This window comes from Rhinatrema bivittatum, chromosome 8 (genome assembly GCF_901001135.1).
Source record: "Rhinatrema bivittatum chromosome 8, aRhiBiv1.1, whole genome shotgun sequence".
Lineage (NCBI taxonomy): Eukaryota > Metazoa > Chordata > Amphibia > Gymnophiona > Rhinatrematidae > Rhinatrema > Rhinatrema bivittatum.
This window is the reverse complement of record NC_042622.1, coordinates 88156329-88183780: the sequence shown is the minus strand read 5'-3', so window position 1 is coordinate 88183780 and position 27452 is coordinate 88156329. Positions and strand designations below refer to the sequence as shown.

General features: G+C 48.3%; 1 protein-coding gene across 5 annotated transcripts in view; it reads left to right on the top strand.

Annotated features, from left to right (window-relative positions):
- The window catches only part of DDX31 (DEAD-box helicase 31), a 147228-nt gene that overhangs the window by 71663 nt on the left and 48113 nt on the right, over nucleotides 1–27452 (top strand). For all 5 annotated transcript variants that reach the window (XM_029614155.1, XM_029614154.1, XM_029614152.1 and 2 more), the window contains one exon: nucleotides 17268–17318. In XM_029614155.1, the coding sequence (XP_029470015.1) occupies nucleotides 17268–17318 (51 nt within the window). The remainder of the gene's footprint in view (nucleotides 1–17267; nucleotides 17319–27452) is intronic.

Here is a 27452-nt window from a genome sequence, read left to right as displayed (position 1 = left end):
AGGCTCTGGAGCAGAAGGTCGGGAGCCCTGTAACTGCCCACGGCTGAGGGTGATACCGGGGAGTCCAGTTCACTCACCCTCAGAATATCTTGCACACAGGGAAAAAAAAAACCAATTCTGAGGTGATTTATTTAATTTCTGAGCCGGCCTAGTGGTCTCTTTCAGCCCTCTTTCCTTCCGGCGCCGTTTTCGCCGTTCTTTTCAGTTCCTACGAGCTCCCAGGGGTTTGTCTTGGTTGCGCTGGTTCTTTTTTCGGGCCCCGATCCTAATTTAGCTCAGAGATCATACCGCATAGTGCGGCCTGCGGGCCGGAGTTTATACCGAGTGCTTGTCGGGATGGGTAGGCTCTTCGGGGAAGCCGATTCCGGCGAAATCGCATCGCAGTAGCTGTAGAGCACGCAGGGACCCTGGGAGGGCAGAATTGCTGTGGCAGCCTCAGGACCCTTTTCTTCTCAGCACAGGTGCTGAAGCCTTACTGCGAACATTCAGGGAGCAGGAGAAGGTGCCCTGGGGGAGGGGAGCTCCCCACCACCTCTTTTGCCGTGTCGTGCTGCCCCTGGGGGATGGGCGACTTGCAGGCAGCTCAGATCTCTTCCTCAGAAGAGAAACAGGGAAAAGACTCGGATGAGACTTCTTCCTCGTTCTCCTCCAATTTTGTTTTGTTGTTGCATAAAGCCTTCCAATGCACGGAAAGCAGCAAAGAGCCAGGGTACTAAGGTACCCCGTGAGGTCCCGGCATCACTGGGGCTGGGACAGGAGCTTCATCACTCCACAAGCGTACCAAGTCACACAGAGGCCAAACGCCATCTCCTGTCCCTTTCTGGTCCAGTGGACAGTTCAGATACGGACGGTGCGGATGAAGGAGAGTCTCCTTGGCAAGACCCTGGTGAGGGACCGGATGCGGATCAGGATTACCAGCTCCAGCCGGCCAAGGCAGTGGGCGCACCTCTTGTGGAGGGCGATGATCCCAAAATGGTCCGCCTGTTCAGAAGGGATGAACTAGGTCCACTTATCCCGGCCCTTCTGGAGGAGCTGTGCATTGAGGTTCCTCCAGAGGACTCACGGTTTGGGGCTATGGATCCAGTGATGGTGGGGCTCAGGGGTCCAGCTCGATCCTTTCCATTTCATATGTCAGTTAAGGATCTTTTGTTTAAGGAGCGGGACATTCCGGACCTTGGTTTAAAGGTAAGTCGGGCTATGGACAAGTTATACCCGTTTCCGGAGGAAGTGCTGGACCTCCTTAAGGTCCCTAAGGTGGACGCCGCGGTCTCGGCACTAACCAAGAAAACCACCATTCCTGTAACAGGAGCCACTGCCCTGAAGAACATAAGAACATAAGAAATTGCCATGCTGGTTCAGACCAAGGGTCCATCAAGCCCAGCATCCTGTTTCCAACAGAGGCCAAAACCAGACCACAAGAACCTGGCAATTACCCAAACACTAAGAAGATCCCATGCTACTGATGCAATTAATTCACCAACTTGAACGTGCAAGGGAATCCTTGTCTGGTGGTTTTTTTGTACGGAGGTTTTCTGACAAGGGTAACTGATTTGCAGTTATCCTTTTCTTTTCTTCTGTCTATTATTCTTTTATTATTTTCAAAAATATTTCTAAAGATATTCACCTTTTTAATTTTTTCTAATTTTTCTTAAAGTCCCTTCTCCCCTGCTGCTTTTCCGACCCACTTCAATTACTGTTTCATACTTATCAAGGTCGCCGCCTTTATTGATGTTTCATGGGTACGGAGGAAAAGAAAAGGATAACTGCAAATCGGTTACCCTTGTCAGAAACCTCCGTACAAAAAAACCACCAGACAAGGATTCCCTTGCACGTTCAAGTTGGTGAATTGATTAAAAAGGGAAAGAGGTTGGTTAGTGACTGATGCAATTAATAGCAGTGGCTATTCCCTAAGTAAAATTGATTAATAGCCATTAATGGACTTCTCCTCCAAGAACTTGTCCAAACCTTTTTTGAAACCAGCTACACTAACTGCACTAACCACATCCTCTGGCAACAAATTCCAGAGCTTTATTGTGCGTTGAGTGAAAAAGAATTTTCTCCGATTACTCTTAAATGTGTTACTTGCTAACTTCATGGAATGCCCCCTAGTCCTTCTATTATTCGAAAGTGTAAATAACCGAGTCACATCTACTCGTTCAAGACCTCTCATGATCTTAAAGGCCTCTATCATATCCCCTCTCAACCGTCTCTTCTCCAAGGATTTGCAGGATCGCAAATTGGAGTTGCAACTTAAAAAGATTTTCGAGGTTTCCGCCCTAGGGGTCCGGGCCGCTATGTGCAGCAGTTTCGCGCTGCAAGCCAGTCTACGCTGGGTGTAGGATTTGCAAGCAGCAGCAACCCTTTGTGCAAGTGAGGCGGTGCAAGCGGGGCGCCTGGAGGCGGCGGTAGCTTACAGTGCTGATGTGCTTTATGATCTGTTATGGACTTGTGGAAGGACTATGGTCTTGGCCGTGTCCGCCCGCAGGCTCCTCTGGCTTAGACACTGGGCTGTGGATGTTTCGTCTAAGGCTCAACTGGGTTCCTTACCCTCCAAGGGTAAGCTGCTTTTCGGGCAACAATTGGAGGACATGTTAAAATCTCTGCGGGAGAATAAAGTCCATAGGTTGCTGGAGGATAGACCCAGGACGAGAGGATCCTTTCCTCAACGGGCAAGATTTCAGGGAAATCGCTGGTTTCGCTCTTCACGGTCTGCTGGTTCATCCTTTCGACAGGGTCCCGGCTGCCAATCTTCCTGGAATCAGTCCTTTCAAGGACGCCGGCCTGCCAGAGATGGAGCACCACAATCTCATGGGGGTCTCAAGTCAGCGCAGTGAAGCGAGGCCAGTCCACTCTTCCGTCCCAAGAATAGGGGGGAGGTTATCCCTTTTTCTAGAAGAGTGGACCAACTTAACCTCAGATCCGTGGGTCTTCAGTATAGTAGAACACGGTTTCGCGTTAGATTTTGCTTGGCCAATCCACGAGCGGTACATGGTTTCCCCGTGCGGGTACCACCAAAAACGCCAGGTGGTACAAGACACTCTGCGGTGGTTAAAGGACCTAGGCGCCGTAGTTCCGGTACTCGCAAGAGAGCTCAGGCAAGGGCGCTACTCCATCTACTTTGTGGTGCCCAAGAAGGAGGGCACCTTCCGTCCCATTCTAGACCTAAAGAGAGTCAATCGGACTCTAAAGGTGCCTCGTTTTCGGATGGAAACTCTTTGCTCGGTGATAGCATCTGTACACAAAGTGGAATTTCTAGCATCTCTGGATCTGACAGAAGCTTACTTGCACATTCCTATACGCCCGGATCATCAGAAATATTTGCGGTTTGCGATCCTGGGGCATCATTTTCAATTTTGCGCTCTACTGTTCGGTCTGGTGACGGTACCCAGAGTCTGGTATTCTGGTACACCCCTACCTGGACGATTGGCGATTCGAGCGAAGTCAGAACACCTTTGCAGAACAGCGGTGCAGAGGGTGCTACAGATGTTGAGCTCATTGGATTGGGTGGTCAACCCCGACAAGAGTCACCTGGTTCCCTCCCAGCCCTTGGCGTTTTTGGGTGCTCGGTTCGACACGATCTTGGGAAAGGTTTTTCTTACAGAGGAAAGATTGTCCAAGCTTCTTACTCAGGTGGAGTCCTTGCGATCCATGCCTCGTCCCAGGGTCTGGGATTATTTGCAGGTCCTTGGTTCGATGGCTTCCACTCTTGAACTGGTGCCTTAGGCCTTTACACATATGCGTCCTCTTCAGTCAGCCTTGTTCTCCTGGTGGAATCCACTCTCCGAACAGTTTCATCTTCTCCTCCCACTGACAGATTTGGCACAGTCCAGTCTTCTTTGGTGGCTGTGTCCAGACAATTTACGGCGGTGGGTGGATTTGGAAATTCCCTCCTGGATAGTGGTAAGCACCGATGCCAGCCTCTCTGGGTGGGGAGCGGTTTGTCAAGGAACGGCAGTGCAAGGCCAATGGACAAGAACGGAATCCTCCTGGTCGATCAATCAGTTGGAAACCAAAGTGGTTCGGTTGGCGCTGCAGGCTCTCCTTTAGTAGAGGGATGATCAGTGAGTGTACTCTCCCACAAGGCGATGACAGTTGGCTTACATCAATCATCAGGAGGGAACCAGGAGTGAATTGGTTTCCTCGGACTTTGCGAAACTTGGCTCCTTCCATTCAGATAATGGGTTGGTCGCAGCCTTAACTGGAAGTACTCTGGACCTGAGTACTCCCTTAACTGGATCATCCATGAGAGAGGAAAATTCAGCTGGACCTACCCCAGTACCTCCTGGGTTAGGCATGGACCCGGCTGTCTTTTCCTGAGTAGAATTTTTCCAGGGGCTACAAGCCTTTGTACAGGCACAGTCTACTGCCTCACTTGCCCCTGTCTGGACGGACCCTCAGCCGGTATCCCCTCCCTCTCCCAATCCTATCGGCAGACCGCAAGGCATGCCTCGCCTTACCAAGGGCATCCCCGGTAGGGACCCAGTTGGCTCAGATAAAGAGGATGATCTGGACTCCTTGGAACAGGGGGAAATTCCCCCGGGGTTAGAATCGTACAGAACCATGTTGCGGTTCTTTCATAGAGATGAATTGCTGGCCTGGTTTCCCAGACCCTGAAGATGCTGGGAGTCCCGGAGACTGATTCTGTGTCGGAACCAAAGAAGAATCCCATTCTGATCTCCCTACACAAACCCTCTTGCTACTTTCCATTACAGGAAACCATCCAGGAGTTGATTGACCTGGAATGGGATACCCTGGAAGCATGTTTTAAAGGGGGTCGAGCATTAGAAGCTCTATACTCACTCGACCTGGCAGTGAGAGAGTGTTTGCGTTTCCCTAAAGTGGATGCGTTGGTCTGTGCCATCTCTAAGCATTCAACTATCCCAGTGGAAGGAGGAGTGGCCTTAAAGGATACACCCGATAGGCAGATGGAGTCCATCCTTAAACAAGCCTTTGACGCGGTAGCAATGACCTTATAGATTGCCTCCTGTTGAGCTCTGGTAGCTCGTTCATGCCTACTCCTCTCTCAGGAGGTGGATGACTTGGGAGTGAATTCCAGAGTGGTTATGGAAACCGCCATTCTAGCAGACGCGGGCTCTGATTTAGTCTGTACTTCGGCCAGAGGAGTGGCCTCAGTGGTGGTGGCCAGAAGACAGCTATGGCTACGCAACTGGTTGGCAGATGTAACCTCCAAGGCCAATCTTAGAAAGATGCCTTTTAAAGGATCACTCCTTTTCGGAAGCAAATTGGAAAAGCTGGCCAGTAAATGGGGCGAATCTCCAGTTCCCCGGCTACCGAAAGATTAGAGGAAACAGTTACATTGCCCCTCGCCCATGGGGGCTGATCCAGGGGTTCCCAATGTGTTTGCCTCTATAGAAACTCGACATTTCAGAGGTCTCGAACCTTTGGGAGGTCTCAGTCCTTTCATAGTCGACAGGGTAAGACCTGCGATGAGGAGACACACACTCTCTCAAGTGACACAAATACAAAATGCCTTCTCTGGCGAAGCAGATTAGTCACATGGGGAAGACTGTTGCCTTTTCAGAGGTCTTACCTGTTTATCAAGACATAGCGTCTCAGCAATTACAACCGGAACGAAGAGGAGGGCTGTAATTCCGGTTGTAATTGCTGAGACGCTATGTCCTGATAAACGGGAGAGAGACTCTTATCTGCACGTTTTCTCATATGCCCCTGAAGAAGCTTAAGAGTGAAACACTGGCCGTGTTGGGCTGTCATATGAAAAGCAAAAATTGGTTAAGAGTCTATTTTTCGTTGATGGAGGACTGTTTTAAGTAAAAGTAGAAAACTTCAACAAAAATATTTTTGAATTTAATAAAATATATAGAAGGTGAATGATTGAGAAGACCAGTTGGTGTCTTGAATAAGTCACACAACGTCAGGCTTGCTGACACCTTCTTAGGCTATCATTAATAAATTTCATTTTGTTCCACCTTGATATTGTTAGATTTCAATTACCCCAATATTAACTGGGTAAATGTAACATCAGGACTTGCTAGAGACATAAAGTTCCTGGATGTAATAAATGATTGCTTCATGGAGCAATTGGTTCAAGAACCAACAAGACAGGGAGCTATTTTAGATTTAATTCTTAGTGGAACGCAAGATTTGGTGAGAGAAGTAACGGTGGTGGGGCCACTTGGCAACAGTGATCATAACATGATCAAATTTAAACTAATAACTGGAAGGGGGACAATAAGTAAATCTGCAGCTCTAACACTAAATTTTAAAAAGGGAAACTTTGATAAAATGAGGAAAATAGTTAGAAAAAAACTGAAAGGTGCAGCTGCAAAGATTAAAATTGTTCAACAGGCTTGGACATTGTTTAAAAATACAGTCCTAGAGGCGCAGTCCATATGTATTCCACACATTAAGAAAGGTGGAAGGAAGGCAAAACGATTACCATGGTTAAAAGGTGAGGTGAAAGAGGCTATTTTAGCCAAAAAAACATCCTTCAAAAATTGGAAGAAGGATCCATCTGAAGAAAATAGGATAAAACATAAGCATTGTCAAGGTAAGTGTAAAACATTGATAAGACAGGCGAAGAGAGAATTTGAAATGAAGTTGGCCATAGAGGCAAAAACTCATAATAAAAACTTTTTAAAATATATCCAAAGCAAGAAACCTGTGAGGGAGTCGGTTGGACCATTAGATGACAGAGGGGTTAAAAGGGGCTCTTAGGGAAGATGAGGCCATTGCAGAAAGACTAAATTAATTCTTTGCCTCCGTGTTTACTAATGAGGATGTTGGGGAGATACCAGTTCCGGACATGGTTTTCAGGGGTGATGAGTCAGATGAACTGAACGAAATCACTGTGAACCTGGAAGATGTAGTAGGCCAGATTGACAAACTAAAGAGTAGCAAATCACCTGGACCAGATGGTATGCATCCTAGGGTTCTGAAGGAACTAAAAAATGAAATTTCTGATCTATTAGTTAAAATTTGTAACCTATCATTAAAATCATCCATTGTACCTGAAGACTGGAGGGTGGCCAATGTAACCCCAATATTTAAAAAAGGATCCAGGGGCGATCCAGGTAACTATAGACAAGTGAGCCTGACTTCAGTGCCGGGAAAAATAGTAGAAACTATTCTCAAGATCAAAGTCATAGAGCATATAGAAAGACATGATTTAATGGGACACAGTCAACATGGATTTACCCAAGGGAAGTCTTGCCTAACAAATCTGCTTCATTTTTTTGAAGGGGTTAATAAACATGTGGATAAAGGTGAACCGGTAGATGTAGTGTATTTGGATTTTCAGAAGGCGTTTGACAAAGTCCTTCATGAGAGGCTTCTACGAAAACTAAAAAGTCATGGGATAGGAGGCGATGTCCTTTCGTGGATTACAAACTGGTTAAAAGACAGGCAACAGAGAGTAGGATTAAATGGTCAGTTTTCTCAGTGGAAAATTGTAAACAGTGGAGTGCCTCAGGGATCTGTACTTGGACCGGTGCTTTTCAATATATATATAAATGATCTGGAAAGGAATAAGACGAGTGAGGTTATCAAATTTGCGGATGATACAAAATTATTCAGAGTAGTTAAATCACAAGCAGACTGTGATACATTACAGGAGGACCTTGCAAGACTGGAAGATTGGGCATCCAAATGGCAGATGAAATTTAATGTAGACAAGTGCATGGTGTTGCATATAGGGAAAAATAACCCTTGCTGTAGTTACACGATGTTAGGTTCCATATTAGGAGCTACCACCCAGGAAAAAGATCTAGGCATCATAGTGGATAATACTTTAAAATTGTCGGCTCAGTGTGCTGCAGCAGTCAAAAAAGCAAATAGAATGTTAAGAATTATTAGGAAGGGAATGGTTAATAGAACGGAAAATGTCATAATGCCTCTGTATCGCTCCATGGTGAGACCGCACCTTGAATACTGTGTACAATTCTGGTTGCTGCATTTCAAAAAAGATATAGTTGCAATGGAGAAGGTACAGAGAAGGGCAACCAAAATGAAACAGGGGATGGAACAGCTCCCCTATGAGGAAAGGCTGAAGAGGTTAGGGCTGTTCAGCTTGGAGAAGAGACGTCTGAGGGGGGATATGATAGAGGTCTTTAAGATCATGAGAGGTCTGGAACGAGTAGATGTGACTCGGTTGTTTTCACTTTCGAATAATAGAAGGACTAGGGGGCATTCCATGAAGTTAGCAAGTAGCACATTTAAGACTAATAGGAGAAAATTCTTTTTCACTCAACGCACAATAAAGCTCTGGAATTTGTTGCCAGAGGATGTGGTTAGTGCAGTTAGTGTAGCTGGGTTCAAAAAAGGTTTGGATAAGTTCTTGGAGGAGAAGTCCATTAATGGCTATTAATCAATTTTACTTAGGGAATGGCCACTGCTATTAATTGCATCAGTAGCATGGGATCTTCTTAGTGTTTGGGTAATTGCCAGGTTCTTGTGGCCTGGTTTTGGCCTCTGTTGGAAACAGGATGCTGGGCTTGATGGACCCTTGGTCTGACCCAGCATGGCAATTTCTTATGTTCTTATGTTCTTATTTCCCCAATAGTGTCTTCACTCCAAGCTCCCTATCCCTATATTGTCTTGAGATTTGGTTTCAGTCCTAAACCTGATTCTGTCCCATGCATTCTTGGCCTCCTTGTTCAACTTCAGCAAAATAGGTTGGAAAGCAACCAATAAGAAGGAGCAATAGCCATCGACTACCCAAAGAGCTCTAAAAATGGTACAGGTAGCGTATAGTGCTCTGTGAGTTTGCATCCTGCAAATGCTGAATTTCATACTTTTCTTTGTGGAGTAGAGCATAAATTCAGAAATCTCTAGAATTCATGGATCCAGAAAGGAGGCCACGATTTGTGTATAGCTGCAGTAATGGTGTGTGTTTTCTCTTCGTTTGTTTGATTTTCTTACACTTTTTCTTCAGAACTCTGAGATGTAATCTCTCATTTTTAGTGGGCATAGGAAAATGAGAGAATAAAATCAAAAAAGGTCATTTGGAGAATGTTTTGTTTACTCAGCCACATTAACTCATGTTGCCAGTTTGTGGAGCCTCCAGCTAGGAGCTCTTGCTTCTGACAGCTTCTGGGCTCCCTTTGATTACGCAGGCCAATCTGTCGCCCTGACCGTGGGGCCCCTATCCTGCTGATGCCTTTCTGCACTCACCAGTAATGACTTTTGGCAGGCCGGGAAGGCGACGGAAGCAAGACAGCTCCTTCCTGTGCTCAGAGAGCCGTTAGGCGCACCCTTTCTGCTAGTGACTGTGCTTTGTGAGTTTTCTCTGGTAAATAAATGAGTCATTTTAATCCAATTGACAGGCTAGTGCCTGATCAAGCTGACTTCCATCTGTACCTTCCAGGTCTCATAGAAGCAGCCAGTTGTCATGCTAGGGCCAGCAAGATTTCAGCATTGAATGTCTTTCAGGTGGACTTTGGAAATTATTTTCTTCTTGATAATGTTACAAGCGAACAACAGATTTGGTTGACAATTCATGCCGCAGTGACACCCAGTCTGTGGTGACTCTCTTCAGTAGCTTTCTGCTACAGAGAGTGGGAGAGTCTTGTTTGTTTGAAATATTAGTGATCGACAATTGCTTCATTATAATAAAAAAGAGGGATCAATACATTGAGGAGCCACTTATAGTGAGGCGCAAATGCTGCCCAGGTTCTCTACACAAACGCACTGCAGCTACCCCTTTTCTGAGATCCTCACGTGCAGCTGTACCAGTGCAGCTCGCTCCTATTCTGAAGCGCCGCCTATTATTCCATTATTGAGAGCTGCCCCCAGTGCACCTTAGTCCTACCCAGTGTACTTCTAATGTACCTTAGTCCTACCCAATAGCACCCCCTATTCCTGTACTGAGACCCTCACATACACCTCTGCCAATGAGTCTCACTCCTCCCCTGCAGCACCCCCTACTATTCCGGTACTGAGACCCTCACGTACAGTTCTGCCAATGAGCCTCACTCCAGCCCTGCAGCATACCCTGTTCCCTGTACGTACCCGGATCAGTCCAGACTGTGGGTTGAGCCTCCTTTCCAGCAGGTGGAGACAGACTAAAACTGAAAGGATATCCTATATGAGGACAGAGCCTATCCTGTAACCCTCCAGTATTTGTCTGTCTCCAGCAGGTGTATCAGCTCACCCTTCGGTTTCCTGATTTCGGCTAGTTAGCCATCTCTTTTTCTCTTTCAGGGATCAAGCAAGTACTTCTTAGTTTCTGTTTGGCTTCTTCTAAAAAAAAAAAAAGAACTTTTTAAATCGGTACCTTGTCTTTTTTCTGTGCTGGAGACGCTAGCCGTCACCTGGCTCTTGCCGGACTCAGGGGGGCTTCACCCCTTGTGCGGAGCATAGTCTGAGTCCGTGGGCGCTTCCAGGTGTGGGGACCGAGGCTGGTGGTCTAGTTCTAGTCTACCCCTCCTCTGGCTGCCTGAGGAGCTTAGAACCCCACTGCTGTGCTCAGATAAAAAAAAAAAAAAAAAGTGTTTAAAGTTCCAACTTTATCCTTTTTCTTATAGCAGTAGAGCTTCTTTTTATTCAGGCTCTTCAGGGGGATCGAACCGGCAGCCAGACAGGCAGGAGTCAGCAGGTTTCCCCCCTGCTTCACTCTGGGCCTGCAGGCTGCCAATCAAAGTTTGGTTTTTTTTTCTTCAGCTTTTTTCTCAGTTCGGCTCCGATGCCGCGGCAGGCAGCCTGCCTCTCATGTGGTAAGCCCTCCTCGCGATTTTCGCGAGAGGGCCTCTGCTCAGCCTGCCTGCCGGGTGGGGAAGGCCCCTCCTCGGCAGGGCAGGCAAACTTAGATCGGGGATCAAGTCCCCAAAGCATGGCCAGGCCGTTCCCGGGTCGGCAAAGCCCGGGAACGGCGGCCATCTTGGATTTTTCAGTGGCTCCGTTTTCAGAGCTGGCTGGGGGACCGAATTTTTTCAGAGACACCCCCCGATTTGAGCCCCATAGCCCCCCAGGATGGGTTTCCCCGACCACCCCCTCACCCCCCCTCCCCCTTCCCCTCCTGGGAAATCCAGGGCCCGTTTTTCCACAGAATTTGTCCTCCTGCATAAATCCTATTTAGCTAGCCTGCAGGAGGAGGAGGAAGGTCCCCCCCCTTGACCCCTCCCTGGCAAAAATTCCTCGCTCCGCGCCGTTGATGGTTGGCCCAGCTGCGGAGTCCCAGGGGTCGCTTCAGGTGCGGGTGGTCCCGGGGGTGCCCCCCCTCCCTGACCCCCCAGTGGACCCGGTACTCCCGGATCCCACCGCTATCCCGGATACAGAGGGTACCCTTTCCATGGATGGGGACAATCCCAGAGTCCTTCGTATGTTCCGCAGGGAGGAGTTGGAGCCCCTCATCCCCTTTGTCCTCCAGGGATTGGAGGGCCCCCCCCCCGCGGATACCCTTATGGCCTCTTTGCCTAAGGACATGGACCCGGGACTCAGGGCTCTGGCAAGTGCTTTCCCTTTTCATCCCATGCACAAGCTGTTGCTCCTGCGGGAATGGGAGGCTCCTGAGGCGGCACTCCAGGTGGGGCGTGCCATGGACAAACTCTACCCCCTTCCGAAGGAATGCTTGGAAATCTTTAAAAATTCCTCCTGGACTCCTCCGTCTCAGTGGTCACCAAGCATACCACGATCCCGGTGGAGGGATCGACGGCACTGAAGGACGAGCAGGACCGCAAGCTCGAGGCTCACATGAAACGTATCTTCGAAATCCTGGCTCTAGGAGTCCGGGCGACTTTCTGCAGCAGTCTCATGCTGCGGGTAGGCCTCAGGTGGGTTCAACAGTTACTCGGCACCCAAGACCTCCCATTGGCAGAGGCAGAGCAGGCTGAGCGTCTGGAAGCTGTCATCGCTTATGGGGCAGATGCGCTCTATGATCTAATCCGTGTTCAGGCGAAGGCGATGGCTTTGGCGGTGTCCGCCAGACGACTCCTCTGGCTACACAATTGGTCGGCCGACCCGTCCTCCAAAGCCCGGTTAGGCACGTTGCCTTTCACAGGTAAGCTGCTCTTTGGTGAGGACCTTGAGAAGCTTATGGATTCTTTAGGGGAAAATAAGGTCCATAAGCTTCCGGAGGACCGTCCTAAACCATCCCGTTCCTTCACACCCTCTCGTCCTCGCTTCCGGGGTCCGAGACGATATACCCCACACGGATGGGGTGGCTCTTTGAGGGGTTATTCTTCCCGGTCTTGGTCGCAGCCCTTTCATGGGCGGTGGCCCTTTCGCGAGGGCCAGCCTGTGTGTTCCACCCCTAAGCCTGCCACACAATGAAGTTCAGTTGACTCATTCCTCGGTCCCCTCCCTAGGCGGTCACCTCTCCTTATTTTTCGAGGAATGGGTCAAAATCACGTCGGACCAGTGGGGCCTTGACATTATCAGAGACGGGTATGCCTTCGAGATTGTTCGCGACCTTCCGGATCTTTTTCTCTTCTCTCCATGCGGGCAGTCCAAGAGGGATGCAGTGGAACAAACCCTCGCCAGGCTCCTGAATCTGGGTGCAGTGGTCCCGGAGAGGGAGCTTGGCGCCAGCCAGTATTCTATTTACTTCGTCGTCCCCAAGAAAGACGGGTCTTATCGTCCGATCTTAGACCTCAAGAGGGTCAATCTGGCCCTCAAGATCCCACATTTCCGCATGGAAACCCTGCGAGCGGGCATCGCAGCGGTTTGCCCCGGAGAGTTCCTCGCTTCACTCGATCTTGCAGAGGCGTACTTCCATATTCGATTCACCGCGACTACTAGAAGTATCTTCGCTTCCACATACTCAACCAGGACTTCCAGTTTCGGCCGCTTCCCTTCGGCCTCGCGACCGCGCCTCACACCTTCACCAAGGTCATGGTGGTGGTGGTGGTGGTGGTGGCGGTTCTTCGCTGGGAGGGGATTCTTGTTCACCTCTACCTGGACGACTGGCTCGTCAGGGCCAAGTCGGCGGTTCTTTGCCGTCAAGCGGTGAATCGCGTGTTAGCCCTCCTCTCGTCTCTCGGGTGCATAGTCAGTTTCTCCAAGAGCAACCTTCAGCCCTCCCAAGAGTTAGAGTTCCTGGGAGCCCACTTCGACACCCGAGTGGGCAAAGTCTTCTTGCCTCATGCGCGGGCTCTCAAGCTGATCGACCAGATTCAAAATCTGATTTCGCTACCTCTCCCAACGGCCTGGGACTACCTGCAGGTCTTGGGATCCATGGCTTCCACCATCAACCTAGTCCCCTGGGCTCTTGCTCATATATGACCATTACAGAAAGCTTTGCTATCCCACTGGCAGCTGATGTCGGAACAGTTTCACATAGTCCTCCCATTCTTGGACTCTACAGTCACCGACTTGCAGTGGTGGCTTTCACTTCCTCATCTGCTTCAGGGAATGCCTCTCCAAGCTCCACAGTGGACGATAGTAACTGGGCTGGGGCTGGGGTGCAGTCTGTCTCTCCCAGTCCAGCCAGGGGATCTGGTTGCCAATTCAGTCTCGCTGGCACATCAATCGGTTGGAGACTCGGGTGGTTTGCTTGGCTCTTCAGGGGTTTCTCCCCCTGATCAGAGGCAAAGCGGTCAGGGTACTGTCCGACAACTCCACCACCGTAGCTTACATCAATCGCCAAGGAGGCACCCGCAGTCCCCTGGTGGCCATAGAAGCCAGCCTTCTCTTCACATGGGCGGAACGGCATCTGCAATGCCTGGCGGCCTCCCACATCGTGGGCACAGAAAATGTTCAGGCCAATTTCCTCAGTCGTCATTCGCTCGATCTGGGGGAGTGGGAGCTCTCGGACGTGGCCATGACTCTGATTCTCGACAGGTGGGGTCCACCCCACTTGGACCTCATGGCGACCTTGCGCAATGCCAAGGCCAATCGGTTCTTCAGCCGCTGGAGGGAGCGCAGCTCAGAGGGCGTGGATGCCCTGGCTCTCCCTTGGCCGGAGGATGTCCTTCTGTACGTGTTTCCCCCGTGGCCCCTGGTGGGAAAGGTTATCAGAAGAATAGAGCTCCACCAGGGACCCGTGATTCTGGTAGCACCCAAGGGAACACAAAGGCCGTGGTTTGCAGATCTCATCAACCTGGCGACGGACGGCCTTCTTCGGCTAGGTCATCTCCCTCGCCTGCTTCGGCAGGGGCCTGTATTTTTCGACCAGGCCGATCGCTTCTGTCTAGCGGCCTGGCTTTTGAACGGCGATGCCTGAGGCGTAAGGGCTACAAGGAGGAGGTCATCTCCACCTTGCTGCGGGCCCAGAAACAGTCGACTTCTCTGGCTTACGTGCGTATCTGGAAGGTTTTTGAATCCGTTTGTGCGGAGTCTGGTGTCTCAGCACGTTCCGCCCCGGTTTCGTTGGTCCTTTCTTTCCTTCAGAAGGGTCTTTCCAAGGGCCTTTCCTTCAGTTCTCTGCGCATACAACTCTCCGCTCTTAATTCCCTCCTGGGTCGGGTAGAAGGTCATCCCTTAGCGGGCCACCCGGACGTGATCCGGTTCTTGAAGGGCGTCAAACATCTACGTTCGCCCTCTTGTACCACTTGCCCGTCGTGGAGTCTTAACCTGGTCCTTCGAGCCCTCTGTGCTGCTCCGTTCGAACCTCTCCGTCGCGCTACGTTAAAGGATCTTACGCTCAAGACTGTCTTTCTGGTCTCCATCTCCTCCGCTCGACGGATCTCCGAGATTCAAGCGTTGTCCTGTCGGGAACCTTTTTTGCGTTTTTCCGATTCAGGGGTATCCCTCAAGACGGTCCCTTCCTTCTTGCCAAAGGTTGTTTCCAACTTCCATGTCAACCAGTTGGTAGAACTCCCTGCGTTTTCCCCAGAGGAGATTGCGGGTACGACTGGGGGCGATCTCCGTAAGCTGGATGTCAAGCGGGTTCTACTTCGCTATCTTCAGGTTACCAATGACTTTCGGGTCTCAGACCATCTATTTGTCCTCTGGAGTGGGCCTAATCGGGGTAAGCCGGCTTCTAAGACCACTATCGCGCGGTGGTTGAAAGAAGCGATCTCCTCGGCCTATCTTTGCCAAGGTCGGGCGGTTCCCAAGGGCCTCAAGGCTCATTCACTACGTTCTCAAGCTACTTCCTGGGCAGAGAGCCAATCGGTCTTTCCACAGGAGATTTGCAGGGCCGCCACCTGGACGTCCCTGCATACTTTTGCTCGACACTACCGTCTGGATGTGCAAGCTCCGGTTTTTGGTTCCTTTGGGTGGCAAGTGCTTCGAGCGGGACTGTCTCGGTCCCACCCGATTTAGGGAAGCTTTGCTACATCCCACAGTCTGGACTGATCCGGGTACATACAGGAAAGGAAAATTAGTTCTTACCTGTTAATTTTCGTTCCTGTAGTACCACGGATCAGTCCAGACGTCCTTCCCTGTCTGTCTTTCTTTCTGTCCTCTCGAAGCTTGTTTTTTGCAGATTCTACTACTTCATTTTTGTGCAAGAATACTGAGCAATTACCCGAGAAGCCTTGGTGGTTTAAACACCAAGTATATGCAAGAACGTATAGCTATACCATGTTTATTACATTGTTCTACAGTTGCTCCATTGAGCTTTATGGTTACTTGCTTGATCCTATTCTGGTTTTATTGTTTTCTGCTTTGACAATGGTTATACTGAAGAGTTACAGGATAGGCTCTGTCCTCATATAGGATATCCTTTCAGTTTTAGTCTGTCTCCACCTGCTGGAAAGGAGGCTCAACCCAGAGTCTGGACTGATCCGTGGTACTACAGGAACGAAAATTAACAGGTAAGAACTAATTTTCCTTTATTCCAGTAATGAGACTCTCAAACACAGCTCTGCCTATGCACCTCACTACTGCCCTGCAGCACCCCCTGCTATTCCAGTATCGAGACCCTCACATACAGCTCTGCCAATGCACCTCACTCCTGCCCTGTAGCACGATGCTGTACCTGTAGAAGTTGGCCCACATCTGTTACAGGGGCTGCTGTTGGGATCTGAATGTAAATTTCACTTGAATATGTAACAAAATGGAGATGAAAAGGAAAATACAAATCCAAGCAACAGCCTTTATTTACTTACAGTGTATGTATATAAAGCCCTATGCTCAGGACATCGAACAACAACTTTTAACAAAATAGTTTTTAATGGAAGTTGGTTACATTGCTCGCTGAGGTTTAATTCTAGACTTTCCAAACTATAAACCCATCTGAGGCCTAATTAGATTGTAGATTCCACTGCATAATATAAAACTTGAAGTACATGAAATGAAGGGAAAGATGAGAGGCAGCTCAACAATCTTCCAGGTCAGTTATGGTGACAAGGTTATTGTTCTGGGAGCAATGAAACCTAGGCATGGTCAGAACAGATGAAGCAATAGTGCGTCCTGTGTACCTGCCCAGTGTTGGCCAAAAGTCCAAGGCTAGTTGAGCTTTGCTTAGAGGACTTTCAGGGTTTCTTTCACGATTGGCCACAAAGTGCATTGTTTCAGCTAGATCCTCAGATCCACAGGCAAGTTGTAGCCGTGCATGGACCAAACACTAGGTCCTATTCTTATTTAGAAGCAGGTATATTTTAGGGAAGGAAATTTCACAACACCCCGCATAACCTATACCTTGCCAAAACACATACAATAAGTTACACCAAGTTTAAGTGACCTTGCATTCATGTTCGCTTTGAAAATTAACTGAAATAACCGGCAAAGTTATGCCTGATCTTTGCTGGGCGTAACTTGTGCAGGTTAATTTACACACATACTTTTCAAAATGAAAAGTGTGTGTATAAATCCCAACTCTGCCCCCTGGAATCTTATCTTTTATATTCCTAAAACTATGCGTGGAATTGGATTACATGCATAGTTTTAGGTGCACAGCCCGCATGCAGTTTTATAACTAACCATTTACATGCATAAACCTGTGTTTTATTTTCGTAAAGGACTTTGAAAATTCCCCCCCTAAGTGTACTGCTCAACGATGGGAAGATCAGTTCCCTTCCCCCACCATAGTTCTTTGGTTTGAGTTCTTCTTTGGGTTAGTTTCAGCATTGCTGGGTTCCGTACAGTCTCAGCTAGGATCTATGCTGCACACGAGAATCTTGAACACAAAGCAAACTGTGTAGACTTCTATCATGCCAACTTCAGGAGCTGCTTCTCTGCAAAGGTGATGTACGGGAGCCAATCTTAAGCTAAAAGTGCACAAAACCCAAAGGTACGAGAAGAATGGCAGTTTTGGTATACTGCTGGATGCAACATCTTTGTGTGCTTGTCCTAAATGGTTTCAGGCTTCAACAGACAGAAGAAATGATATGAACCACATTAGAATTTCAGTTCCTGCAAAGCTATCTCAGATAATTATCTTGCTCTTTTTTTTGTTTCTGATCCAGGATGTGGCTGCACGAGGGCTGGATCTGCCTCAGGTCACGTGGATTGTCCAGGTGAGACTGGCTTTGTGCAAGCACATACATAGAAATGTGATGGCAGAAAAAGATGGTACAGTCTTATTTAGTCTGCCCATCCACATCAATTGCTCAACTCCATGAGGATATGAGTTGATATACAAACACATTTCCTTCATGCCAGGGTGTGCATACCCCAGTCAGTTTAGTACTATTACTACTATTTATCATTTCTATAGTACTACTAGAAGTGCACAGCATTGTACAGATACACATAAGAGTCGGTTCCTGCTCCATGGAGCTTACAATCTAGTGAAGATACACAGACAAGACAAATAGGTTTCAGGAAGTTTGCTTATTACAGTGAACCTGGTTAAAATTGATAAGATTATGATCAGGGAGAGCCAGGTTTTAAGATTTAAAAATAGCCTCAGAAAAGTGGCTTTTAGGTGGAATTTGGAAATGGTGAGAGAGGAAATGTGATGTACTAGCTCAAGAAGGCTATTCCAGGCATTTGGTGCAGCACAGTGGAAAACATGGAGCTAGAAGTTGGAGCTGAAGGAGAAGGGCACAGATGAGATGAGGATTATATGCTGGCTATGAAAATACACATTACTTTCACACAAAAGCAAACTTCCTCAAATAATAAAGGAGATATTTATAAAATAGTAATTTAAAATGGAAGTGGAAACTGTTCAAGTTATGTGCTATAAGAAAAATGAGAACAAAATATTTACTGTGAATATTAAAACACCAGGGTCACCATTACCCACTGCACTTAAAACCAAGCTCGAAAGATAGTTCTTGCTTCTTTAGGCCAGCATTTCTCAACCCTTTATCTTGTATGACCCTGTTTTAACACTCTAAAATGTACATGCCCCTAAATAATAACCAAAATGAAATAGCAGACCTCCACATTTCCTCTCTTCCTTACCCCCCCCCCCCCGCCCCCCCATACTTACCCAAACAATAGAAAAATTTGTTGTAAATCAGGGCCTGTGAATGTGTGCTGCCTTACAGGCCTCAGCCCTCTGTACAGCTTTCCAGTTTATCAGGAAGCCTACACAGGAGGATAGGCAGGTCCCATGAATATATTCTGCCATATAGGCCTTGGCTTTCTGCCTGGGGTTCCAGTCTAATAGGAAGCTTGCATAGGAGGAGGGGCAGGACCTGCAAATTTTTACTATCTGGGAGGCTCCCTGCTGACTGCCACTGCCCTGTCGGGGTGGGGGTCTAGAGGAAGGGAAGTGCCCTGTACGTACCCGGATCAGTCCAGACTCCTGGGTTTATTCATCCATACCAGCAGGCGGAGACAGAGAAAGTAAAACTGACACTGCTTTATATACTCTGATGCCACCTGCAGTTCCTCAGTATTTCTCCGTCTCCAGCAGTGGGTGACTGGTGCTTAAACCTGCAGTTTTGGTCCAGTATTTTTATTTTTGGATTCTGATCTGAGCCTTCCTCCCAGGGGTCGGGGTTTCTCGTGAGGGACCCCCTACTTTGTTTGGTTGAGGCGGATGGCTGGGGGTCGGTGACCCTTTTGTTCACCCGCTCCCCAGGTAACTGTGATGTGCACATCTGGTGGTCCAGATCCCTCCCTTTCACGTGTTGGTTCTTTATTTTGTTTCCTCACTTTCCTCTCCTATTTTAATTCACTTGCTGAATTGAGCTGGACAGCTCTTTTCAGTACTAGGAGTAGAAACTTTACAGTGAGGCTGCTTTTAAAGCAGTAAAGTTGAAAAAAAAAAACGACAGCAGGAACAGGTAGGGACGACAGCTTGTTTCCCCTCTTCCCCCCGGCGTACGGTTTCGGAGGGTTTTTTGTCAATATTTTCAATATTTTTTTTCTAATTTTTTTTGCTTGCTGCTTCATCGGGCTGCTGGCGACACGATGGTGAGGGGAGTGACTCCCACGTGGCTGAATTGCCGTGGTTTGTGTGCTGCCTGCGTTTCAGGAGGGGAGGGTCCCTCGGAGTTCCCGGTGCTTGCCAAATTTAGGAGAGTAGTTTCTTCTCCTTCCCCTGCAGCTCTGAGAGGTTCAGTCCGCATGCTACTGCCTGATGCGGTAACCGCAGGAACGGCAGCCATTTTGGATCCCCCTGCGGGTAGGCCCATGTTTTTGGGGCCTGATGGGGATCTTCCTCCGGTTCTTTCCCTGGTGCTTCCAGGTCCTATTGAGGGACAGGGGGCCTCAGCAGGACCCTGGGGGGCCCCTTTGTGGCAAATGCAGACAGTGGGCGGGCCCCGGCTCCTTTTTCGCCAGAATTTGTGCTTCTTATGCACAAGGTCTTTTTGGCACAGTATGAGGAGTTTGTGCCCAGCCAGGGGGGGGGGTCCCAGCACTCCTCTTCTTTGCTCCCGGAGTCTGGTTTATCTCCAAACGGTTCGCTGCCCGACTCTGACTCAGGTAAGGGCAGGCAGGGAGCATCGCAGGTAGGTACTGCGACCGCTAGAGTATTGCGCTTAACTGCTGCGGCGCCACAGGAAAATACCTCTGGCCCAGGGGCATCGCTTGCCAGTAATCGGGCGGCAGACCCAGACATGGTGGATGCCAGCCAAAGTGATGATCTTGATCCCGGACCTGCGGCGGAGGGGGATGACCCCAAGATCCTAAGGTTGTTCCGCAGAGAGGAATTGGCGCCACTCATTCCCCGAGTTCTGGAGGAGCTGGGTCTCCAGCCTCTACCTGATGACTCTTGCAAGGACGGTGTGGATCCAGTTTTGGAGGGCACGCGGCGTCCCACTTCCGGGTTCCCATATCATGAGTCCGTTAAAACGGTGGATCAGGAGTGGAATAATCCGGAAGCGGGCCTGAAAGTTGTTATGGCTATGGCCAAGCTTTATGCCCTTTCGGAGCAGACCCTGGAGTTGTTTGCCCTCCCTAAGGTGGACGCCATGGTATCCGCTGTCACAAAGAAGACAACCATTCCGGTTGCGGGTGCGGCAGCTCTGAAGGGTGTTCAGGATTGCAAGCTGGAGATTCATCTCAAAAGGATTTTTGAGATTTCGGCTTTGAGTCTCCGCGCAGCTATTTGTTCCAGTCTCATGCAGTGGGCATGCTTACGCTGGGTACAGCGTTCCCAGGAGGATCAGGCACCTGGGGGTTCGCAAGCAGCTCAGGCGGACCGATTGGAAGCGGCCATTGAGTTTGTAGCAGATGCATTGTATAATGTGGTGCGGATGTCTTCCCGCATTATGGGGGTTGCGGTGTCAGCAAGGCGCCTGCTGTGGCATCATAACTGGTCTGCAAATGTTTCATCTAAGGCCCAGCTGGCGACTTTACTGTTTAAAGGTCTTCTCATATTTGGCGAGGAGTTGGATCAGATCGTGAAGCAATTAGGAGACACTAAGGTGCCTCGCTTACCGGAAGACAGGCTTCGGGGCAGACGGAGTTTTCCCACTTGGCCACGCTTTCGGGACACTCGGGGGTTTCAACAACCGCGCACTGCGACGGCTACACAGAGGTCTTTTTCGCCTCAAGGTCATTCCAGGGGGCAGTCCTTTCGAGGTGGACGGCGGCCCTTCAGAGCCCCCAGCAATACCGGCTCCTCTGGCCCCAAATCAGCACAATGAAAGGAGGCCGGCCCATTCCGCCGTTCCTTTTATAGGAAATCGGCTGGCATTTTTTACGAGGAGTGGGCCAAGATCACCCAGGATCAGTGTGTACTCAGTGTGATAAGGGACGGTTACGCTTTAGAATTTGCTTGGCCTGTCCGCATCCTGTTCCTAATCTCCCCCTGCGGCTCTCTACAGAAGCACAGGGTGGTGCGGGAGACTTTGCACAGGTTGCAGCTCTTGGGGGCCGTGGTTCCGGTGCCTCCGGACGAGCTTCGAATGGGGCGGTATTCGATTTACTTTGTGGTTCCGAAGAAGGAAGAAGCCTATCGCCCCATTCTCGATTTGAAGCGAATGAACGCGGCATTGAAGGTTCCCCGTTTTCAGATGGAAACGTTGCGTTTGGTGATAGCAGCAGTACACACCTAGGAGTTCCTGGCATCATTAGATCTGACGGAAGCATATCTCCACATTCCCATTTCCCGGAACCATCAACACTACCTGCGGTTTATGGTCTTGGGGCAACACTTTCAGTTTCAGGCACTCCCGTTCAGATTGGCCATGGCGCCTCGTACCTTTACCAAGGTTATGGTGGCCGTTGTGGCGGCGTTATGGTGGCAGAGTGTCCTTATCCATCCTTATCTAGACGATTGGCTTATTCGGGTGAAGTCGGAGGCCAGTTGCCATACAGCAGAGCAAGCGGTACTTCGAACCTTGCGGTCGTTAGGCTAGGTGGTGAATTTGGCCAAGAGCCACCTAGTTCCGTCCCAAACTCTGGAGTATCCGAGAGCGTTTTTCTACACCAGCCAAGGCAGAGTCTTTCTGATGGACGAGAGAGTGCGCAAGCTACAATCTCATATTCAGCGATTAATGCAGTTGCGAGGCCCTGGAACTTGGGATGTGTTGCAGGTCCTCGGTTCCATGACTTCCACCTTAGATCTGGTGTTGTGGGCCTTTGATCATATGCGTCCCATTCAGAGGGCGCTTCTGGCCCAGTGGAGTCATGTCGGCGAAGTATCACCAGCCCATTCCTCTTCCCCCTGCAACCAGGGACAGTCTGTCGTGGTGGCTACACACACCCAACCTCCTGCAGGGGATAGCTTTGGAGGTCCCGGATTGGGTGGTTCTGACTATGGATGCAAGTCTCTCTGGTTGGGAAGCAGTTTGTCAGTCAAGTGGCTCAGGGCACCTGGTCAAACTTAAGGGCGTCTTGGTCTATCAATCGCTTTGAAGCCAAGGTGGTGCGTTTGGCTTTGCTTGCCTTTCAGCCTTTGGTTCAGGGACGTTCGGTGCGAGTTCTCTCAGACAATGCGATGACAGTAGCCTACATAAACAAACAAGGCACCAAGAGCAGTGTAGCTGGAAGTTCAGGAATTGATCCTGTGGGCAGAATAGCATTTAGTCCAAATATCAGCATCTCATATTGCCGGAGTCGAGAATGTACAAGCCGATTATCTCAGTCACACACTACTAGATCCGGGAGAATGGGAGTTGTCGGACTGGGCGATGCGACTCATTTGCGAGAAATGGGGCTGCTCTCGGGTCGATCTGATGGCGACGTGCCACAATGCGAAGGCTGTTCGGTTTTTCAGCAGACGCAGGGAATATGATGCAAAGGGTGTAGATGCTCTGGTCCTTCCATGGCCGCAGGGAGTTCTTCTATATGTGTTCCCTCCTTGGCCACTAGTGGGCAAGATCTTGTGGCGAATAGAGAGGCATCCAGGAGAGGTGGTGCTAGTGGCCCCGGAGTGGCTATGCTGTCCATGGTTTGCCGATCTGATAAACCTAGCGGTCGAGGGACCGTTGCGATTCAGTCATCTCATCCGCCTCCTACGTCAGGGCCCCGTATTTTCCGACCAGGCAGATCGCTTTTGTCTAGCGGCATGGCTTTTGAGAGGAGGCGTTTAAGGTCAAGAGGATACACGGAACCGATGATTACTACCCTCCTCTTATGTCCGAGTCTGGAAAGTATTTGAGTCCTGGTGTGTGGTTAAGGGGGTTCAGGCCTTGCGAGCTTCTGTGTCACACATTTTATCTTTACTACAGGACGGTTTGGTCAAGGGCCTTGCTTTCAACTCTCTTCGAGTTCACGTGGCAGCTTTGGCTTGTTTGAGGGGAAAGCTGGATGGGTACCGCTTGTCCTCTCATCCTGATGTGATCCAATTTATTCGAGGAGTCAAGATTTTACGTCCACCAGTGAGGAGAGTTGGTCCTCCTTGGAACCTCAACCTGGTACTTAAAGGTTTGTGTGAGGCTTCATTTGAACCTATCCGCAGGGCTACTCTTAAGGATGTGACTTGAAAGTTATTTTCTTGGTAGCCATTTGCTCAGCAAGGAGAATTTCGGAGTTGCAAGCTTTGTCATGTCGAGATCCTTTTCTTAAGATATTGGACGGGGGTGTATCTTTACGGACAGTACCATCTTTTCTCCCGAACGTGGTATCTTCTTTCCATGTTAATCAGTCTGAGCTGCCAGCCTTTTCGAATTTGACAGCCTCTGAGTCTAACGCTTGTGAGCTTCAGCTATTGGACGTTCGTAGAGCATTACTTCGCTATCTTACAGTCACGAATAGTTTTAGGCAGTCTGACCATCTTTTTGTTTTGTGGAGCAGTCCGAAGAAGGGGTTTCAAGCTTCCAAAACCACCATTGCCAGGTGGCTTAAGGAAGCTATTGGATCCGCTTACATTCTCAAGGTTAAGCCAGTGCCGGAAGGCTTGAGGGCTCATTCCACCTGATCTCAGGCGACCTCCTGGGCAGAGGCTCACTTGGTATCGCCACAAGAGATTTGTAGAGCAGCAACTTGGAAGTCTCTGCATACTTTTGCAAGACACTATTGATTGGATGTGGCAGATCGGGAGTCTCGTTCTTTTGGTGAAAGCGTGTTGCGAGCGGGACTCTCCAGATCCCACCCTGTTTAAGAAGCTTTGGTACATCCCAGGAGTCTGGACTAATCCGGGTACGAACAAGGAAAGGAAAATTTGGTTCTTACCTGATAATTTTCGTTCCTGTAGAACCACGGATCAGTCCAGAGTCCCGCCCAAGTATTAAGGAGGGTGGAGAGTCGTCCGCTCAACTGTTGTAAATTACAGACATCAGAAAGTTTATCAAGTTTATTAAGTTTATATTCAAATGGTTTTTTTATGGTGTTTTTTGCATTTAGCTTTGGTACAGATTAATACTGAGGAACTGCAGGTGGCATCAGTGTATATAAAGCAGTGTCAGTTTTACTTTCTCTGTCTCCGCCTGCTGACACGGATGAATAAACCCAGGAGTATGGACTGATCCGTGGTACTACAGGAACGAAAATTATCAGGTAAGAACCAAATTTTCCTTTGCTCTGTTTCCCGTGACCCACATTTAGGGTCATGACCTATAGTTGAGGGAACTAGGATAGAACAAAAAAGATTAAAAAATTCAACTTTGCCTATACTGACTTAGAAGCCTAAAACTCAGTCCCCAGTTCCACTTGCCTGGACATTATTATTGTTATTAGTTTAGTAATGAAACCCTCATTAGATAGCTTAGTTGAACAGAGCAGGCCCTGTTATTTTGTGTGCATCATAGTCTCCTGCAGAATTTGCTTCACAGTTGCTGCAAAATATTTTTTCTAGAAAGATAAAACATTTCATTATGGAATGAATTTATTTGGTGCGTGATACATTTTGCTTTATATTGGCTATTTATATTTCTTTTTATTGTGTTTTAGTATTTCTTGCCATTCTTTGCATTAATAGTTCTTCACTTGGAACATCTACTAGTGAAACGAAATAAATATTTGGAGCTGTGCCTATCCATGCAAGATGTCCCCCGCCCTGCTTTGTAAAAGAGCCAACTGTTGAACACAGTTAGCTAACGCCTGCATTGCAAAGCTTTGGATTCTCACAAATCCTTTTCCACATTTCATTGATCAGAAAGTCCTTCAGAAACCGCAGTGCTTTCCGAGCTGATCGTTGTTAAGCTATGCTATTTCCACGCCAGATGTAACTCTGTGCAGATACCACTTGATTAGAAGCTTGCTCTGCTCTGATAATGTGAAAGCAAGAAAACAGCCTAGTTTTCCTCAGCTAAATTGGCTCTGCAGTAACTGAAGTAGGTAGAAACACTTAGAAGTTAATCAAACTTTTGGAGCTGGCTGAACAAAACATGGCATTTAAAAATGTATTATTCACTGGCTAAATTGTATCCTAATGAACAGAAGCAGTGTGGGTGTGTTTCAGGGGCATGGCTAAAATCTTATCCAGCTAGTGCTAACCCATGTTGGAAAACTTGCTGTCCTAACGTTTAGCCAGATAACTAGAAAAGAAATTCCTAGCATAGCAAGGGGATACCAATCCCCCCCCCCCCCCCCCCGATCGCCCACCTTAAAAAATGGTGTTGGCCAAATCCGCACCCTACCCCTTCATACCTGACACAAAAAGTGGCCCTCTGGACTGAATACTAAGGGGGTAATTTTCAAAGGAGTTACGCGCATTTGAACTACTATTGTAGCAATTTTCAAAAGCCATTTACTCACGTAAAGTGCACTTATGCGAATAAATCCTATGGATGATTCAATGGCATATATTGTAGCAATTTTCAAAAGCCCACTTACTCGAGTAAAGTGCATTTACATGCGTAAAACCCAGATTTACGCATGTAAATGCTTTTTAAAATCCGCCCCTAAGTGCAGTTAATCTATTCCCTTCTCTCTGGGTAAAAAGATCAATGATTGGTCCCTTTACTGTCAGCTGTCACTGAAGGGACCAATCCCCATTCAGAACTGAATAAATGTATCTGTCTAAGTTACCCAGATACATTTAGCGAGTTACCTTTAGCCAGTTATGTACTCCCTTCTGAAGGGGTCTGGTTCCTCCGCCGATCGTTGTCATTGATCTTTTCACCCAGAGAGAAGTGAATAAATTAATACTAATATGCTGGGAGACGTCAGCTCAGTCAAACTTGCTATTCAGCCCAATGGGCTTCTTTTTGGGTTCGGGGGGGGGTTGGCTGACATCTTCTTTTAAGGTAGGGACTGGGGGGGGGGAATCGTTGGCATCCTAGTTTGTTGTTGGGGGGGGGGGGTTCCCCCAATATTCAAAAGCCCGGTGAGTAGCAGAATTATCCAGATAACTTTATCTGAGTAATTTTAGCTGAGTATATCAACAGGAGACTTACCCAGGAAAAAGCCCTGCTGAAGATCCCAGCCAGCTAATTTTCCTCTCACTGCAATACTGAATATTGACCTCTTAGATGTTACATAGTAATCCAATACAATTAACATGAAAATCACAGATGGAATATGTTTATGGCATCACTAATGTTTTCATAAGTGACTTCACTTGCTGGATGGACACCTGGAGTTTAAATTCGGTATTGCTCCTGGTGCCTGAGCACGAAGTGGAATCTATAAAGTCCTTGGGAGATCCAGGGAGCTGTGTCCACAAGCACTGACCTGCAGGGAGCAATTAGGACCTGACCATATCTTTCATATACCCCTGGGGCAGAAACTGGGTTTAATAGAGGATTTGGATGTATCCTGCAGCACAGAAAGGATGGAGGATAAGAGAGGTTTTGCAGTTAAACTGCAGCGAGCAAGAGTGTTTCCATGGAAAAACATGTCATCTGAGAGCTTTTTTTTCTGCCTGTGACAGAAGTTATCTATTAAGCCGCCCCTCTCTCTCTCTCTCTCTCTCTCTCTCTCTCTCTGTCTGTTCTCCCAGACCTGTCTTCATTAGCTATTATTTTGAGATCATTACCTTGGCCCATGTGCTTCTCTGACCTGGGAGAGAGAGGCACACCACACCTTAATCAAGGGAGAGCAAATGAGCTGTCCTTATACTGCGAAATCTGCTCATCCTTTGACATGTTTCGGTTCACCCTCTGTGGACTACCTCTATAAATAGATGCAAACAGGTTAATGATAAAGCACAATGAGAGGCAGACAGGGAGATGGGTAACAGTCCCTATTATCTCAACCCAGGCCAGAGATCTACCGGCTTATGCCAAGAGCCTTGTCAGTTGCAATGGGACAAACTGTTCCAGGGGCTCGCTGATAAAGAGGATTTTTAGACAGAAGCTAAGGCATTAAGGATCTTGAGTGCTGCTTCTTGATAGTCACTGCTGTGGGGACCAATGTATTTATTGTTCTAAAGACATTTTTCTATAGCAGAATTAGACTGCTCTGGCAGGTGAGAGGTGGGAAGGGTGATGGGAGCCCTCGGTTTGTTATAACTAATATTTATTGTAAAGGAATATGTTATATAGAAGGTTGGTTGTATTTAGGCCGTGAGGCGTAAGATTGAGTTTTTGCAGCACTACAAATAAAGTACTTTGCACCAAGTCACTACTTTGACTTTGGATAAGTTGCATTGAGGTGGATTTTCGAAGGGAATCTAGCTGCCTAATTAGGGAGTTAGATTCCACAGGGCGAGAAGAATTCCACCCCCCTCACCGAAGGGATTTCCACGGGTAAATGGGTGTTTACTCATTGAAAATGCCCCTTTTGAAAATCTTACCTGCAGCAAAAAGGGATGGTGGGGGTGGGGCTGAGGGAGCATTTAGCCACCTGGTGCTGATTTTCAGCATTTGGTGGCTAAATTTAGTTTCCCAATTCCAGCTGGCTAAATACACATATTCAGC